The sequence below is a fragment of the Rhipicephalus microplus genome, chromosome 4 (genome assembly GCF_043290135.1).
Source record: "Rhipicephalus microplus isolate Deutch F79 chromosome 4, USDA_Rmic, whole genome shotgun sequence".
NCBI lineage: Eukaryota > Metazoa > Arthropoda > Arachnida > Ixodida > Ixodidae > Rhipicephalus > Rhipicephalus microplus.
Window position 1 is genome coordinate 132,402,659 of NC_134703.1, and position 18,271 is coordinate 132,420,929.

Genomic DNA, 18,271 nt, shown 5'->3' on the forward strand with positions numbered 1-18,271 from the left:
CACCTCCCCCTCTAGCCTCCGTAGCTTTACCAAAGTTTAGCGATTGTCACGGCAGATCGTAAAAATGTCTGACTCTGATAGTTGCGCGCACGCATTGGGAGATAGCAGTTTCCACTACTTCGTTGCCTCTGCAGCTGATATTATTGATTTCGACTCTTTACATGTGAAAGGAAAACATGCCATTTTTTCAGCCTCTCATCCTCTCAACTTTTGTGGAAGCTGAATGAACTGATGTCGCAGACTCCAAGCTCCAAGTCCGCCTGGTAGTTGTCAATATACAAGAACCTCTGAAATTTCGGATGCTAAAAATCTTGGGCATTCGGGCATTATATTTTTCATACTTCCTGCCCAAATGTCTGAACTAAAACACCAACTGAACCGCCCGGTCTGCCACATCTATCATATTCATGTTGGAACTAACATATCCTGGAGTTAATAAATTTGTGATCGTAGCAGAGCCTGAGGAGCAGCTTTAATAAAACAGTGTGATAGCGTGAAGCAATATTGAAAATATGAAGGGGCCACTGCTATCTGAACGCTCACTGTACTTGTTTTCAAAAAGTTCGAATAGTAAAATTCTGGTGCGAATGAATGTAATTGCAAATACCGTTTCAACGTTCAAATACGTGCACACCCTAATAACGATAATAACTGCTGGGGTTTTACGCCCCAGAATCACGATGTGATTATAAAAGATGCTGTAGTGGACGGCTCCAGAAATTTATATTACCAAAGGTCCATCGGTGTGCATCTAAATTCCAAGTCCATGGGCCCATAGTATTTTGGTTCCTTCGAACTGCGGTTGCAGGGGCTGGGATTTGATCCTGCGACCTTCATGTGAGCAGTTAAGCACAATAACCAGGAGACCATTATGCCTGCAGTGCCAGCATTGCATGCCACCGACACCCTGAGTGATGAGAGTCTGAGGAAGTAGCATGGACCACTAAAGCTACCTGGCGTATGCAGCAGCTAAGCCCGGTGGAAGCAGGAGAGAGATGTGGACACAGGCCGCGTGCAATGCCTCCCAGGTAGCAGGCCTATGCACTCTTTTTATCCACATCATGCTATTTAGACTGAAGTTATCACGGATAATTAACTGAATTTTGAAATTCGGCAAGAAGGTGCATAGCTATTGGGAAATTTTTTAGTTAAATACAAGAAATTCCCAAGAGCACCTGCGTGAACCTCCGCTGTCTCTTTCATTATATTTGTGAATGCCTCATTTTTAACTAAAAAGTGTTTTAACTCCCCAGACAAGCTTGACATGGCAAAAGGGTAGATAAATAAATTTTGGTCCACATAGCGTAGTGTCATAAAGCAAGCCGGCTATCTTACAGGTGCCTGTTCGACCCAGTGGGTAATACACTCCACTGCTAAGCAGGGGTTCTCAAGTTTGAGACTTACTACTGGCAACATTTTTTCTTTCAACGTTATTCTCTTGTTTTCTATATATTGATTTTCTTTGCAGAGGTTACCGAGGCTAATTTAGCATGAAGGAACATCTTGCCTGAATGACACAGGCTTGCATGGGCAAGAGAGCTGTGACGATGTTTTCTCTCTGCTACATTTCGTGGAAGCGTGCACATTACATAGCACTGCAGCATATGTGAACTTGCTCAAAGCTTTGCAAGGCTTTGGAGCCTTTGGTTCAATACACAGTTTATGAAAAGGACAGTATTTGCTTTTCTTCTGACATGTGATGACTGAATAATATCGCAGATTAGCGAGTTTCATACTTGTGGTCTGAAGAAATCTACAAAATGCCTGATCACAAGGACCGTACCTCATCCATATCGCAAAGAACGAGTGTGGCTCTTACATTAATCTTTACAATACAGGGGTCTCTTCAACTACTTCAAGCGAAATGCAACAAGAACAATGATGAAGACATAGAGAGATAAAAAAATGAGGCAGAACGTGGCACAAAAAAGGTTGAACGCCATGCTGACGTTATTCGTTTCTGTACCAAGTGTGGTGCCCATCACACAAAATACAAGAATATGTTTGATAACTGTAAGCAGGCCGCATGGTGGATGCAAGCACGAACCCTGTGACGGAGATGTAGACGATCTCTCTCCTGGGGTGGGCGGTAACGAGGGAGATGCCAACAGCTTGCAAGTTCAGCACAATGTCGTAGATATTCCGCTCCAATGCGCCAGACTGGCAAAGAAATGGAATGCAAGTTAGCAAGGCAAACAACTTAGGAGTGCCAGTATAATTGCAATGGGATACTAAGTGCCGATCACAGGTCCACGGCGTAAAAAGCGAAGATTCTTGGTATATGTATGCTACTCTGAGCAACTAATACATCAGGGACAGCAATTCTGCATAAGCAAGATTTACTACTGTTTGGAAGCACTATGCACTAGGCTTGTTCGAATATTCGAGTGCTTTGAATATTCGATCGAATAGTAGAGTATTTGAATAGGCTTCGATTCGAATTTAAATTATTGAAATTTTCAAAGAACAGTAAAACCTCGTTAATTCGAAGTCACTGGGGCCGCGAGAAAGCTTCGAATTAAGCGGGTTTTCGAATTAACAGAACATACAAGAAGTGGGATGCAAGGAACTTGGAACTATTCAAAGTAATCGGTGCTTGTTGTTTGCTGTGCCGGCTAGCTTGCGGCTTCAAAGGTTATGTTTTCCAGCAATACCTGGTCTTCATTTTGCCGCGAACATGGAAGAACGGTGGATCTCGCTGCTGTCACCGAAAAAAAGAAAAAAAGAAAGAAAACGCGGTCGTGATCAACTGAAACGTGCGCCTGCAGAAAACAAGACATCTTCACTGCAACACAGTAGTGTTGCAGTGAAGACAACATGCTGGCAGCATGTTGTCTGCTCCTCACTGTGGCAGCAAGCCATGATGTGACCATTCGCACATTCTATTATAATTATGAAATTATTACTGGCCAGTATGGCAAAACTCACGGTGTGTCTTGGCTGGAAAAAAACGATCTTTGATATTTTGGAACTTAGTTTTCAAAGGTGCTGCTGGCAAGAGCTCTGCCAGCAGTGCAATGACGCGAATTGCTGGAGCAACCGGCAATCGAGGTTCGCATACATCGTGATTTTCACTAAACTGTCCTTTATTAATTTCTTTACAATCCCAGAAATAATGGGTAGACCATGACCCGCTGACGTAGCGAGAAACATGCAATAAGCTGCCCGCGTGTCACTACTGTGCTGCAGTGAAGCACGGCTTGTTTTATGCAGGCGCACGTTTTGGTTGACCACGACATCGTTTTTTCTTCTTTCTTTTTTTCTGCGCTGGAAGTAGCGAGGCTGGAATGCTTCAGCTGCCACTCGTCAGTATCAATACGTTGCATTGCCTTGTGGCTATTAATAGCCGTCGTTCTGCGGATTCGTGGCGAAATCGGGATCTGGAACTGGCACATGGCACCCAAAGTTATCGAATTAACTGTACTGGTGCCGGCCGCCGCTTCAAATTATCCACTCAAACTTACATTGCAAAATACAGCACCGCAGAAATCTTTCAAATTAACGAGGCTTTACTGTATTTGCAATAAATGTATATTAATCTACATGTAACCACCTGTAGAGGTAGTTTCACTGCAGTATAGGAATGTTAGGCCGTGAAAGCACTTATACAAAAAAAATTTGCTCAACTTCTTTTTAAATTTAAAGGTGCCTTGCAACACTTATTGAGCATGGTAACACTGCCGATCGGCAGTCGAGGGTACCGAGAATACGCAAGGCAAATATTATAGCACAGCACGCGGCCTACAATTCATAATAAATTCTCAAAGTCAACTAAAAAATGCTTTCTCTTCTCTTGACAAATGACATTAGAAGCTCGAAATTCACTTGTCACAGCCATTGGCTGATGCTTTGAGCATGACATGCTCAGTCATTACTGGTGCCGCCGCGGGAGGCCGCTACTTGTTCACGCATATGTGCGCGATCGCACTAAAAGGCCGCATATTCGAATAAAAAAAATAAGAGGAAAATGTCACGAGTCGAGAGCGACGTTTTTTTTTCTTTCCCCATGCCATCCCTGCCTGCTTAGCTTCCAGCTCTTTTGTCGGGATGAGAAGAAATTAAAATTGCATCGCACGGCGAATTTTCGGAACTATGCTCGTACTGAACTGATTATAAAAGTTTTGCGGCGGTGAATTCGTGAAGCAATAAGCTTCTTTAGTGGCTCCATGGCTACTTGAAAAAGTGTTGCAGGACCCCTTTAAATGAACATGTTACCCTTAAATCATTTCATCAATTTATTAGGCTTAAAAGCTTGTTATGATGGCTTATATACTTTAAGTATAACAAATTTTTAAATGTAACATATTTTATCATTCGCATCCTTCCAAAACTTAAATGCTATTACTGGAGGTTGTTTCGACTTTCATTGAATAAAAAAAAAAAAAAGACATTTGCATGAAGCCCCCATTTTAATTTAAAATATATTGTGTAGGTTAGTTAGGTCATGAAAATACTCCCATTTTTTTATGTGTCATACATAGCATTGAAATTCTATTCGAAATTTTTCAACCAAAATCACTATTCGTTTCGAGCCTAGAATTCCTTATTGGCACAAGCCTACTAGGTACATGTGTGTTGGTAACTCCTATGATGATTAATCAGCGACAATATATGCAGCTTCTTACCAACATCTTGAAATTTCACACAGGTGGTGCTATAAAAAGCAGGCACCTCTAAATAATGCCATCGGCTTACTCTAGAACAGCTGTAAAAAAAGATCTGGACTTATTGATGTGATAACTCCTTCCTTGCTTTGCCAGAAGCAGTGCAGTGAAACCAACTTGCACGCCGAAATTTCCATGCAACTTGAACCCCGTCGTTAGCTCTCCATATTTTGCATATTATGTGTGTGTCATAATCATCAGATCTTCTGAACTTTTGTAGTCCATGCGTGAAATATTGCAACAATAAAATTCCACAAGAACTTTTTTGCGGTCCAGTGAATTTCTTTTTAAAGAAACTTCACTTTATTGCTCTGTGCAACACTCGAAATTGTGCTGGCTGATTGTAGTGGCACAATGGACGCAAAAGCTTCAATAACATCAATCACTATAGTATGTTGAAAGAACTTTTTTTTTATGTGATGTATGATTGCGTATTGTTGTGAAAAGATGATTTACACAGACACAGCGTGAAACTGTAAAAGTGGTTGCCAATTCTCAACAGAAGTGATTTTGGCACATATTAAAATTAATTTCTTTAAAACTGTCTAATTAGTTGGACAATATTTTATGGTTGCCTTTGAACTGGTGGCGACTCCACTTGGAATAGAATCTCGTAGTCAATTAAGCAAAATCTTAACGTACTAAAATAATGTGCCGATTTTCTCAGCGTTTTAATGTTGAGGTATCATGGCATAAGAGACACTGTGATGGATTTTAGATAAATTTATTCACATTTGTAGTGCTTTTTTTTCCCATTTATTGGTAGTGGTGCGAGAGGATTTCAATGGTTGAATATCACATAGAACAGTCTCTATTCGTGCACAAGTATTCCATTAATAGTATTTCAAAATGTAAACTATAGCCAAATGAAGATTAAATATTAAGTGCAAAAGTATGATAAGCTTCCTTCTTGTGAGCACAGTGCAGTTAAACCTCAACACGACAAAGTTGCCCCGCCGTGGTGGTCTAGTGGCTAAGGTACTTGGCTGCTGACCCGCAGGTCGCGGGTTTGAATCCCGGCTGCGGCGGCTGCCCCGATGGAGGCGGAAATGTTGTAGGCCCGTGTGCTCAGATTTGGGTGCACGTATAGAACTCCACGTGGTCAAAATTTCCAGAGTCCTCCACTAGGGCGTCTCTCATAATAATATGGTGGTTTTGGGACGTTAAACCCCACATATCAATCAATCAATCAATCAATCAATCAATCATATGAAAAAGTAAGCAAAATTTGCAAAATTGGCAATTTACTTTGTTACAATAGAACAGTACTTCTCACAGAAATATTCTGATGTACTGAAAACAAAAATATTGCGTTCAACAACACAAAAAATTTTTTTGTGCAACCTCGTATTTGAATTTTCACTAGCCGCTGCACCAGAAAGAATTTTTTTTAAATCAGCGAGACAGCATGTGTAAAACCGAAAGAACTCCACTCTGGTAACCACGCTGTGGTAACCCCGCTGTAGTAACAAGTTTACGCAAAGAAGCTGCAAGTATTCTGCCACCAGATACCTGCAACCAGATTCTGGCAGTATTGCCTGAAGTCACACGACACAAAATTTCGCACACAGCACCTAAAACAGCCAACACTGTAAGACTCGCCTCTTGTATCTTGAACACCAGGCCAGAGTCTTCGGTGAAGAGCAGCGTACGCTGCCTTCCATTCAAGAAGGCAATCCAGAACAGCTTGCGATCGTCCTTCAGCAGGACCTGGTCACAATCGTCCTGCAAGCGAGTCACGACAAAAGAACTGTTGACATCCGAAAAAAGCCTTGCCAAGACATTCTGTTCATCCTGTAACACATTTAACGAACACGAAAAAACCCACAACACATTTAACTAACACAAAAAAACCTGGGAAAGCAGAGTGTCACTGGAGGCTATGTTTCCACCAGTGGTGCTGTTTCAAGGCAGTTGTTGCATTGAAGAAGTGAAGACTGCTTGTTGAAATGTTGGCTCCGGTGACACTGTGTTCCAAGGAATGTTGTTTTTAGGCTTTTATTTTACCTCGCACTACCAACTTATTTGGATTTAGAAAAGCATGCATTCCAAGCAACACAGCAAAAGTGTCTAGACGTGTAGTAGCCATTTCCCCTCGTCAAATGATGCACATATTCATCACGGTAAATAACTTGACATGAAAAATATCCAAAATCAAAATTAGCTCTGATGTGGCCCTTTCTTGTAAATGCTATTAGAATATACACAGCTGCTTTTGACACGCTGTAAGAATCACCTCCCAAGAAAGTTATGAGAGTTCAGAATTTTGAAGTCTTCCCCTGTAGATTTCAACTCAAAACAAAACAACACGAAAAGATGTGCTTGAATTTTCTATAGCAGTATTAAGCAATGAACATTTACCCAAATGATAAGCCATGAGATAGTTCAACAAAACAGAAAAGCTACATTTGCTCAAAAAAGATGCTTTTATCTTTAAGTGACTTCATACAGTAAAAGCTCGTTAATTTGACACCCGTTAATTGGGAAATTCGGATAATTCGGACGGCTCTATTGGTCCCGGCCAAAGTGCATGTTAATCTATGGGACCAAACCTTCGTTATTTCGTCGGAATTCGGCTCCGCACCGCTTAATTCGGACAAATGCTGACGGCTGCTGCTACACAAAAGTGTGATAAAGCAGCGCTGGCACCACCGGAGTAAAACCGAAACCTGAGTGGCATCGCCATCTTCATCAACTAGTGGGGACAATCGCAGCGTCACCGAACGTCGGCGTCTTCTTTCTTCTCCACTCAGCGCCTCCGACGCCATTTTCCCTTGTGTTGTCATGTTGGAACCATCTCTTCTTGCGGAGTTCTCTTTTTCTTCCATTGTGACCGCATTTGCATGCCACCACCATCGTGCGCTACAGTGATGGCAACGCTGAAAAAGCGGCAGAGTCCACCGACCGAGTCCACCGAGGATGACTGCCCAACTTTCGATGCTGTCCTTCCCACAGATGTGGCCTTTCAGGACTACATCGCGATTGATGATGGTGTCGCCACGAGTGGTCTCCTGACCGATCAAGAGATTATTATACTCCGTTTCATACATCATGTGCAACGCTGTCAAAGCTAGCGCTCTTGTTTGCGCTGTGTACTGCCGCGACCAAAAAGTAGTGCGTTGCTTGGGGTGTACGAGAATCAATAAATGCTTCTCAGGAAACTTCTAAGCATACATATTTGTCATCAGGTTAAAAAACAAACGCCTGTGTTGTCGGATAAACAATCCAAATATGCGAGTTGGTAATTTATGTTTGTCGCATTTGTATCAGGTTTTCGCTCTCCGCGCGACCCGAGCCGTCGTTTTTTTTTTACTTGTTGAAGGTGAGCACCTGTCATTAACCCAGCCTCATTGGAGCTGCTGTGCTACCTAATCAATGAATTGACGTCATCTTACACGCAGTACTTGCTCACATCAACGAGGTAAACCGACAATGCGGTATAATCGCGACAAAATCGCCATGCTGGTCAAACCTCGGTGCCAGCTCAGCAGGTTCCGGCCCTCACAAGGGGACACGGTATGCTACAAATGAATAGATACGTGCAGTTCACTTCCGCGTGCAAGTAAGTTGAAGTTACTGAAAAAAAAAAAAACAAGATTTCGAATTGAACTCGCAAAAATTATTTTAAAAAAATGGCACCACGTGGATTCGAACCAATGCACTTCAAAACTACGGTGAACTCTCCGGAGCGACGCGTCAGACCACTCGGCTACGAAACCGCGTGGAGCAACACCTCGTGTTTTCTTTACGGACTACTTGCCTAGCCTTCACAGCGTTGCACCTGATGTATGAAACAGAGTATAATGATGTCACGGGCGCCCATGAAGACCACGATTCTGACGAAGAATCATGCGAGGAGATACAGCCGCGACCTCATCGCACCTCACGGGAAGTCTCGGAGGCGCTGTTAATATTAGAGGACGCTTGCCTGAACACTCCCGACAGCTTGCGTGCTGTTGGCCATTTGGAACAGTTAAGAAAAATTGTGATGTCAGCCGCAATCTGCGCAAAAACGCAGACAATTACAAAATACTTCAACAAATAAAGGTATGCTTCTGCAGCTTGATTTTTAAATGTTGTTTTCCCTGTTCATTCGTTAATTCGGCATTCGGTTAATTCGGACAGTTTTTCCGGTCCCGTGAGATCTGAATTAACGAGCTTTTACTGTATATTACAGTACAATAGGGAAAATTAGTGAGCTAATGAGGTAACAGTGACCATTCAGGACCACTTGCTACCATTCAGGAAATGTTGCCATCATATGAAACGGATGGCCATCTACACAGATAAATCGGGCAGTACTTTATATATTATTTATTTTAGGCAATACATAAATTGTCCCATGCAATGAAAGCAACACTCAAGACATTTCTTGCCAATACTCAACCACTCGAACATTGTGCATTTAGAAACACAGTGCTGAGGGCGGCATAGTGCACGCAGTTTACATTGGCTTTCTTTGTCTGAAACGACATAAAGACACATAAAATTTCCAATATCAAAAAATATATATACACTCAAACGTCGTCATAACGAAATTGAAGGAGAGCAATAATTATTTCGTTATATCCATTGTTTCGTTATATCAGTTATAACAGTTTATGGCAATGTACGCTCAGATGAGCGCGCACCTATAAGCATGCAACCGCCTCGTGGCCCAATGTACTGCTACGCGACCGCGCATGCCACGGAAAATAAACTCAGTCAAATCTCATTAACTCAAACTTTCGGGTAATTCAAACTAACGCTGAGGTCCCATCAAAGCTATGTGTATTTTAATGGATGAAAACGCCCTGCAATTCGAACGCGCAAATACTTGCGACGGTTAATTCAAATATACCGCGCTCCAAAAATGCTCTCAGCACTAAGCTCTCAGTACTAATTAATATATACATTAATTCGTTATATCTCATTACATTTTAACAAGGTTTGAGTGTATTCCCAGAATTAGGGCCACCTATGAGGTGCATACTATTTCATTCATTACCGAAAATTGTCCCTTTCAAACATCAAACAACCACATTAACAACTAAGTAGTACACTGACTCAAAGAAACAAAAAATTTCTCTATGTGAAAAAGGTGTAAGCTAAATTTGATTGCAGTATCAAACCCTCATATACTGGATCGTTGCCTAGATCTTATAAATGTAACATCCATTTGAAGCGTCATATGAAGAGGTATAGCAATATTGTAGGCTCAAGCTGAAAAATATTCGCCCCTTTGAATACTATATTGAACAATGCGCCAGTCTATGCCCTTGCACACAGACGGAGAGCGGAACTGTTTTCGCGCACACATCTGAGTGAGCTACTGAATCTGAAATGATTTACAGGCCAAGCAGAAAAAAAAAAAAAAAACTCCAGGCCTGCGCAGAACGTGCAGCCCAGTCACAGTGAGAGCTGGAAGAGTGGCCTTTCAGAGTCTTTTTTCAACACTCTTTGGGTAGCTGCAACAAGCACAACTGCGAGGTACCTACAACACAACAAACCATTATAATTTTTGTTTAAAAGGGAGGCATTCACCATGCCATCCTTTGTCATTTTCCGGAGAAGCGTGGTAACCCCTACACACTTGGAAGGCATTTCGTGCAATTTTCGGTGCTGTGACCGACGAAGAATTATGTCCAGCACTACCGTAATGAGTTGAACCATTCGATGGCTCAGTCTTTATAAAATTCGCACTTTGTGACGCCTGGTTGTTGCTTTGCTGTTTTAAAACACTTCATTAGGATTTGTTTCCCGACACAAAGCCTGCCTAGGGTCAGTTTGCAATGAATGGCTAAGCACCGGTGTAGCTCAGTAGTAAGATACTGAGCTAACACGCAGGGGACCTGGGTTCGAATCCCATTGTGTACTTGGTGTTTTTTATTTACTTAATTTTTTTTTATTTCGCGCGATAGTAGTTACGAAAACCGGCGCTGGCGGCAAACAACTAGGCGCACGCGACCTTTGCTGTGATCTCGCAGTTTTCGCTGTAAAAAAAAACCAAATGTCCCAAAATAAATCTCGCTTGCTTGTAGGGCAATAATCTCGTTTGCACTCCGTAACACATTTGGCTTCGCATAATATTTGGCAATACAGCCATGTAACACAGTGCAGCATAGATAATGGGTGTGCAATATCTTCGTTGCCACATGTTGAGACTCTAATATATCTCAACTGTAACAAATATTCCTCCACATACAAAATGAGGCATGGAATGCCCAATAAGCGAGTCCTGCTGTGCAGGAAGGGACGAAATCGGAAGAGCGCACCATTAGCAGTTCCAGCTTGTTCAGCTTGGCACAGCCGTTGGAGCCCCACAGAAGACAGCGCTTGGCCATCGGGTTGTCCCAGGTGTAGTGCACGGCAGTCTTGGGTGGCAGAGAGTGCAAGCACATGTCCCTGTAGCCGCTGCACATGCAGAGCACTGAATCTAAAAACCACTTCTGCAGAATGTGCAACAACCAACTGGAACAGATCACGTGCTTACGTTTAATTATGAACGGCGGAATGCAATTGATGCGTCTCATGCATGTGGGTTAATGACATTTAAATGCACACACCACAACACTCTTTCTCATAAGTACAGTAAATCGTTGCATGAAGACTGAGATTCTCTGGCCAAATTTTTAGGACCTTTTTTTCATTTTTAGTACTTTTTTTTTTTTCAATCAATCCTACTTTAATGAAACTTTGCCTCCACACCTTTAGGTTGAAAATCTCATTCTACAATGCCTAGGTGTCAACAACAAGTGCCCGAACACCTGTTACTGTTCACCACGGCACTGGCAGCAGTGTCGTCGCGAACTACAACTAACGATATAAAATTCAGTACACTCCACTGACGCGGGCTGATCTATGTCAACAAAACATAGCTGCTTTGCCATTACAGACTTGGTATTCAGCCCTTCTGACAAACTTGCTTGGCATAAGCTTTCGATAATGCTCTAAACTTAAATACGTGGCCAGGTACCAATCAATGAAAAATACAGCAAAAAAAAAAAAAAGAGAAGATATAGCCAAAGTTGTCGAAGTACCACCTCAAGCACTCTTTCAGTCTAGATGCTTACGACTTACAATGAAAGTGGTGTGAACGAAATGAATGTCAAAGGAATGAATTTACCTTCACATAACCTCTGGAAAGAATATTATGTACAGCAGCACAATAAGGAAAGACACTGGTCTGAAAATTTTTTTTTCTTTAATGTTCAGTATTTCCAACTGCAATTTTAGTACAATATGTATTTTTCACACCTGAAAATAAATATGCAATTAGTTTTTCGCTATCACTTTTAGATTTTTAAATATTGACTGTTACATAAGCTTGCATTCTGCCCAGCCTTTTGACATCTTCCTCATAAAATATTGCTACAAATTTGATATGACAGCATTCCATGAAGGCCAGGGAGTGCAACAAAACCATAATTTTATTTTTAGCTTCATTGGTGCCATAGTTATGGCCTTAACAAGTATACTCATTAGAAATCTGAAACTTGCTCAAGTTTGTTGCTAATCAAATCACTATTGTAAATAAAAATATTACATTTTTTGGTTTTCTTGCACTAATCAATGTATAAGCTTTCAAATGCTGCAAGAATTATCAAAATCCGACTGCTACATCAAAAAATACTGTGGGCAATGGCTTAGGGTGTGATGAAAATTGTTGTTTTGAGAAAACGAGACAAGAAGTTTAGGAACATGCTGAGCACTTATATTTAACAAGAAAAGGTGTGAATCGGTGTATTAACCATGTTAGAAGCCACCAGGAATGTAGTCATCATCATTCTCTTTGGTGCGCTTTCTTTTCATGGCATGCTTGAAGTTTTCAGCATGCTCATGCTTCTTCTCCGATGCCACTAGTCGGCGACTGTCCTTTTCTGAGCCTCTTTCGGCGGCCACAACACTCTGCTGCAGGTGCAGCTCCTTCAATATGGCGGCATCTGCTCTCCCTTTGCCAGCGTTGAACCTTGCGACAGCTTCGGCCACAGCAGCTTGAACGGTGAAAAGCGACGCGTGTTTGTTTTTGGACATGAGCGACCAGATGACGGAGTGCAGGCTCTCGTTTGGGTTCTGTGTTTTGCCTCGCTGACAACGCTCCAGCAATTTCTTGTCAGAGAGGCACGTGTAAATAGGCCGCAAGGCATCAACCACATACTCCGGCAGGTTGTAGCGATGATTCGGAGGAGTCTCCTACTTGGCAACAACCTTGTTGTACTTGCACCATGACTCTTCACCAGTTGGGCAGTGAGAGTGCTGAGGGCTTGCATCAGTAGATGCTACGTGATAAAAGGTTGCCCAGACAGCATTATTCATGGCCTCAATGCTTCCTTGGTTGCTTTGTAAAGCCCATCCATAATATGACGCGAGCTTTGTGACTAGCTCGCCTGTCAGTTTGCCCTTGCCGCCAAGGCTTGGCTTTCCTTCGGCTCTATTTTTGCAGGAGGTTTTGAAGTGCTGTGCCCATGCGCTTATGCACATGGTTGACACAGTCCTCTTTTTTTATTGGCACGAAGCCATATACCTGTGCCTCCTGCAGACTGTTAAAGGCCCGGCTGTCTCCATCACACAACATGGTTGTGTAGTGGAGCCCATGTCTCTCCAATGAGCGGCCAAATAAAATTTGTGCTGCTTCCACCTCCATTTGTCCTGGCTTACTGGAGGTATTCTTTTGGCAAGTGTGACCAGCTAGCCACTCGGCATACCTTGGGTTGTCCTCCTTCGGCCCTAGCTGGCAGCCCAAACAAAAGTTCGATAGGACGACGAAGTCGAGCACATAACCCGTGAATAGTTCAATCATGGTCCCTGCACAAATATGAGATGAGTGGCCCCTGGTCAGCCAAGTCCAATCAAAGGAAACGGCGATATTTCCAGGATTTCCATAGTTGAGTTTCCAGGATTTCCATAGTTGAAAGAAAAATGGGTCTTTAAAATGAAACCAAAATGGCCGCGCTACTTGGTGCGGTTTTCGCGCGCTGCAGCGTTGAATACGACCGTTTTTGAGGTGGTTTCGGAAGCGAAAATGGTCATCAAACTGACTTTGCGACCCAATAACTCGACGAATACGCATTACAGGGCTATAATATTTTAGGAACAGCTTCCTTAGACCTTAATGATTATGAAAAAAAAACTTCAAAAGATCGTTTTTTCGGAAAATTCTCGGCCTCCCATACCCGTGTCTCCCCTTAAATGTGATTGCTACAATGCAGCACATGTCATAAATACTAATGTAATCTAGATCTAGATGTATATAAATTTGTGACTTGCGTGGGGCAGCTTTCAAGTTATGCTAAAAAAATACCAAAATAAAAAAGCCCTCATATGTTGAGACCACATAGTAAACTGATGCTTTAACAGTTTTGCCGTTGACTTCACTCTTGCTTCTTGAAGGTTTTGTTAATGCTGTTAGACTTCAACATCATGAGGCAGAAAGAAAAAAGATGCACTTTTTTTTATGTTTAAACTGTTGATCAAGAGGTAGTTTAATATTGCTACCTCCATGCATACTGAGATTCTAGGGGGCGACGCGCGTGTGTGCCTGACAAGGAAGACGAAGGGTTGTCTCCGCTTTATCGCTGGTGAACTGGTCACGCCATTACCGCTGGTTTCAAATACAGCTAATCCACAGCCTCATCGATATGGCATCTCTTCGGCGTCTCTTCTTTCCGTAACATATTTGGTGGAGGTGGAACGTTCCCCGTCCTCCCCACGAAGCTTCGCAGTAGCCACACCGTTCAGTCTCCGGCCATGACTACCAATAACAACAACCTATCAGCGTCTCCATCTGTAGCTCCAGCTACCACGTACCTGACGATGCCCCACCCCCGTCATCCCGGTACATTCTACGCATAACCTGAGCTCCACGTTAATTACTGGCTCCGTATGTACGAGCGTGTTAGCCAGACACACCAATGGGACCCTACAATGATGCTCGCCAACGTAATATTTTACTTGGACGGCACCCCACGTGTTTGGTTCGATGCCCATAAGACCAAGCTCACCAGCTGGGATATCTTCAAGGAGCGACTACGCAACACCTTTGGGGACCCGTCCAGTCGCCAAATGGAAGCGCGAAAAGAACTTGCCACTCATGCACAGTCCTCAACTGAAACGTATGTCTCGTACATACAGGACGTGCTCACGTTGTGCCGGAAATTGGACGAGCAAATGACAGAGAGTGACAAGGTGGGCCACATACTTAAGGGGCGGACAACGCCTTCAACTTACTCGTGTACACCAACGTCACGACTGAAGATATGATTACTAAGAAATGCCGCCGCTTCGAAATGGCCAAAAGCCGCTGTGTTCTCCCTCAGTTTACGCGGCTACGAAACACGGCTGTTACATCAACCTGCACCGATCTCGGTTCCGCACCACCCATGCAGGACAGTGTGACACATATAGTTCCACAGGAGCTTGAGATGCAAAGTCTGACACCATTTCCTCCACATCCGATCGACCATGGCGCCGCACAAACGCCTCCGGCGGTCTCCGTTATTCAAGCCATCATGAGGCAGAAAATTGCAAAGCTCGGTATTCCTGTGGTCTGCTCTGCCTCCCGACCCACTTCCAGACCAATGACAATAAATGCACCACGCCACGACTTACTTTTTATTCCGCGATCCCGCAATCCGACGGAATGGAGAACTGCAGACGACAGACCGATCTGCTTCCGCTGCCACCGAGTTGGCCATATCTCCCGCTACTGCCACAGCACTTGGACGCCCTCAAACTGGAGCCCATTTTCCTCTACTCGACCATACGAGGACTCCTATCGGTATTCCCCCAGTCGTGTGTACCCTTCTTCCGAAGTCCCTAACAGCCGCTCCACTGCTCGTTCGCCATCACCTCAACGCCGCCATTCCCCATCTATGGATCCTCTCGGAAGGAAAACTAGATCATGCAGCTCCGGGAGACAGTGCTGCATCAATTGCGACTGATCCAAATCCTCTGTTGACGCTCCTCATTATTACGAACTTGATTGAAGTGTATGTGGACGGTATTTCTTTGACGGCATTAGTTGATACCGGAGCTCAAGTGTCCATAATGAGTGCTCATCTGTATCGCCTGCTCAAAAAAGTCCTCACGCCTGCAGCAACTAAAGCCCTCCGTGTCGCTGATGGTGGAACTGTGGCCATCACTGGAATTTGTACGGCTTGCGTTAGTATTGCCGGCTGCCGTGTCCTCGTTTTATTTACGGTGCTTGAAAATTGCCCTCACGACCTAATCTTCGGCATGGACTTCCCATCGACGTATTCTGCCCTGATCGATTGTGTCGCCGGTACTCTCTGCCTCGAACTTCCTCTTCTCCCGGATTCTCACCCTGAACTCCCGAACAGCTTGTGCATCGCTGACTTCTTCCGGATACCACCTAAAACTCTCACATTCGTTGAATTGGCAACACCCTCTCCCATGCCCGATGGTGATTATATCGTGACGCCTATTTCTGATGTTCTCCTGGGGCGTGACATTACTGTCCCACACTCCGTCGTAACCATGGCCTTTAACCGAACATATTTACCTGTTGTCAATTATGGTTTCATAAAACAAGTGCTACCTCAAGGAATATCGGTCGCCACGCTAAGACCCTTGATTGACGACCACGTAACTTGTTTTGCGGCAGACAAATGTCCCGATCACCCACGTCACTCGCAGGATGCCACGTGCCTGGATGCAACCTTACGCTCCATGATCGCCCCGGACCTCGAATCAGAGAAGTCAGAAGCACTCTGCCACCTTCTGGCTTCATACCGCGACATATTCGACATAGACAGCCGTACACTCGTCAAGCACCGCATTAACACAGGTGATTATCATCCCTTTCAACGGCGACCATACCGGGTGTCTGCCACCAAGCGTAAAGTAATTCAACAAGAAGTCACCAAGATGCTAGCCAAAAGAATTATTGAACCCTCTTCGAACCCTTGGGCATACCCTGTTGTGCTCGTTAAAAAGAAAGATGGCACATGGCGCTTCTACATGGATTATCGCCATCTGAATAGAATCACGAAAAAGGACGTTTACCCTTTACCCCACATCGATGACGCTCTCGATTGTCTCCACGGCGCCCGATACTTTTCTTCAATAGACCTACGTTACGGCTACTGGCAGATTGCTGTCGATGAAAAAGACCAAGAGAACACTGCGTTTGTGACTCCAGACGGCCTATATCAGTTCAAGGTTATGCCGTTTGGAATATGCAATACCCCAGCCACGTTGGAGCGCATGATGGACTCTCTGCTATAAAGGTTCAAATGGTCAACATGTCTTTGTTATCTTGACGATCTCATTGTATATTCTTCAACATTTCACACCCACGTTCAGCGTTTGTCAGCTATTCTCGACATATTCCGCACTGCAGGCCTTTAATTAAACTCATCGAAGTGCCACTTCAGACGCCGGCAAATTATGGTGTTGGGCCACCTTTTCGACGCATCTGGTGTGCAGCCGGACCCGGAGAAAATTCGTGCAGTCACCAGTTTTCCTGTACCCCGGTCAGTCAAAGACGTCCGGAGTTTTGTGGGACTTTGTTCCTACTTTAGAATGTTTGTGAAAGGTTTCGCAACCATCGCTCGACCCCTCACTGAGCTTCTGAAGAAAGACGTCACGTTTACGTGGGGTACCGACCAAGCTGCTGCTTTTTCTTATCTAATCACGCTTCTGACGACTCTTCCTATATTAACTCACTTTGACCCATTCGCTCCGACAGAAGTCCGAACCGATGCTAGTGGTCACAGAATCGGAGCCGTGTTAGCCTAATGCCAACGGGGACACGACCGAGTTGTCACCTACGCTAGCCGCCTCCTCACAGCTGCTGAGCGCAACTATTCTATTACAGAGCGTGAGTGTCTTGCTCTTGTTTAGGCAGTCTCAAAGTTCTGCCCATATTTACAAGGCACAAATTTCTCTGTAATAACCCACCACCATGCACTATGTTGGCTTATGTCACTGAAGGATCCTACTGGCGGGCTTGGGCGCTGGGCTCTGAGACTGCAACAGTATACCTACACGGTGACGTACAAGTCTGGACGCCTACATCACGACGCAGACTGCCTGTCCCGTTACCCGGTTGCTGAGTCGAGCACTATGCCTGACACCAACACCGAGCCTTGCGTCTTTTCCCTTTCGCAAATGACATCCATCGGTGACTCGAATCACCATCTTTCAATCAGTCGTATCACTCATTCGTGCTCCACGATGGTGTATTATACCGCCAAAGTTTTGAGCCGGATGGATCGGCCCTGCTGCTTGTCATTCCGAAACACCCTCGCTCGGAAGTTCCAAATGAAGTTCATGACCTTCCGACTGCCAGTCACCTTCAAGTGTCACGCACTTTTGACTGAAAACGCCGACGCTTCTTTTGGCCAGGGGTTGCACGCTCAGTTAGAAGATCCGTTGCGGCTTGTCAGAAATGTCAACGCCGCAAAACGCCATCGACACTTCCCATCAGACGCCTTTAACCACTTGACATTCCGTCAGAATCGTTCTTCCGCGTTGGCTTGGACCTACTTGGCCCTTTCCCTTTGTCTTCCCCGGGTAACAAATGGATAGCTGTGGCCACCAACTACGCCACGCGTTATGCCATCACATGAGCTCTTCCAACAAGCTGCGCCACAGAACTCGCCGAC

General features: G+C 44.2%; 1 protein-coding gene across 2 annotated transcripts in view; it reads right to left on the reverse strand.

Annotated features, from left to right (window-relative positions):
* The window catches only part of Vps13 (vacuolar protein sorting 13C), a 209,788-nt gene that overhangs the window by 41,572 nt on the left and 149,945 nt on the right, over window positions 1–18,271 (reverse strand). For both annotated transcript variants that reach the window (XM_037423426.2, XM_037423425.2), the window contains 3 exons: window positions 10,919–11,057; window positions 6,267–6,389; window positions 2,048–2,160 (listed from right to left, as the gene is read on the reverse strand). In XM_037423426.2, coding sequence (XP_037279323.2) covers window positions 2,048–2,160; window positions 6,267–6,389; window positions 10,919–11,057 — 375 coding nt within the window. The remainder of the gene's footprint in view (window positions 1–2,047; window positions 2,161–6,266; window positions 6,390–10,918; window positions 11,058–18,271) is intronic.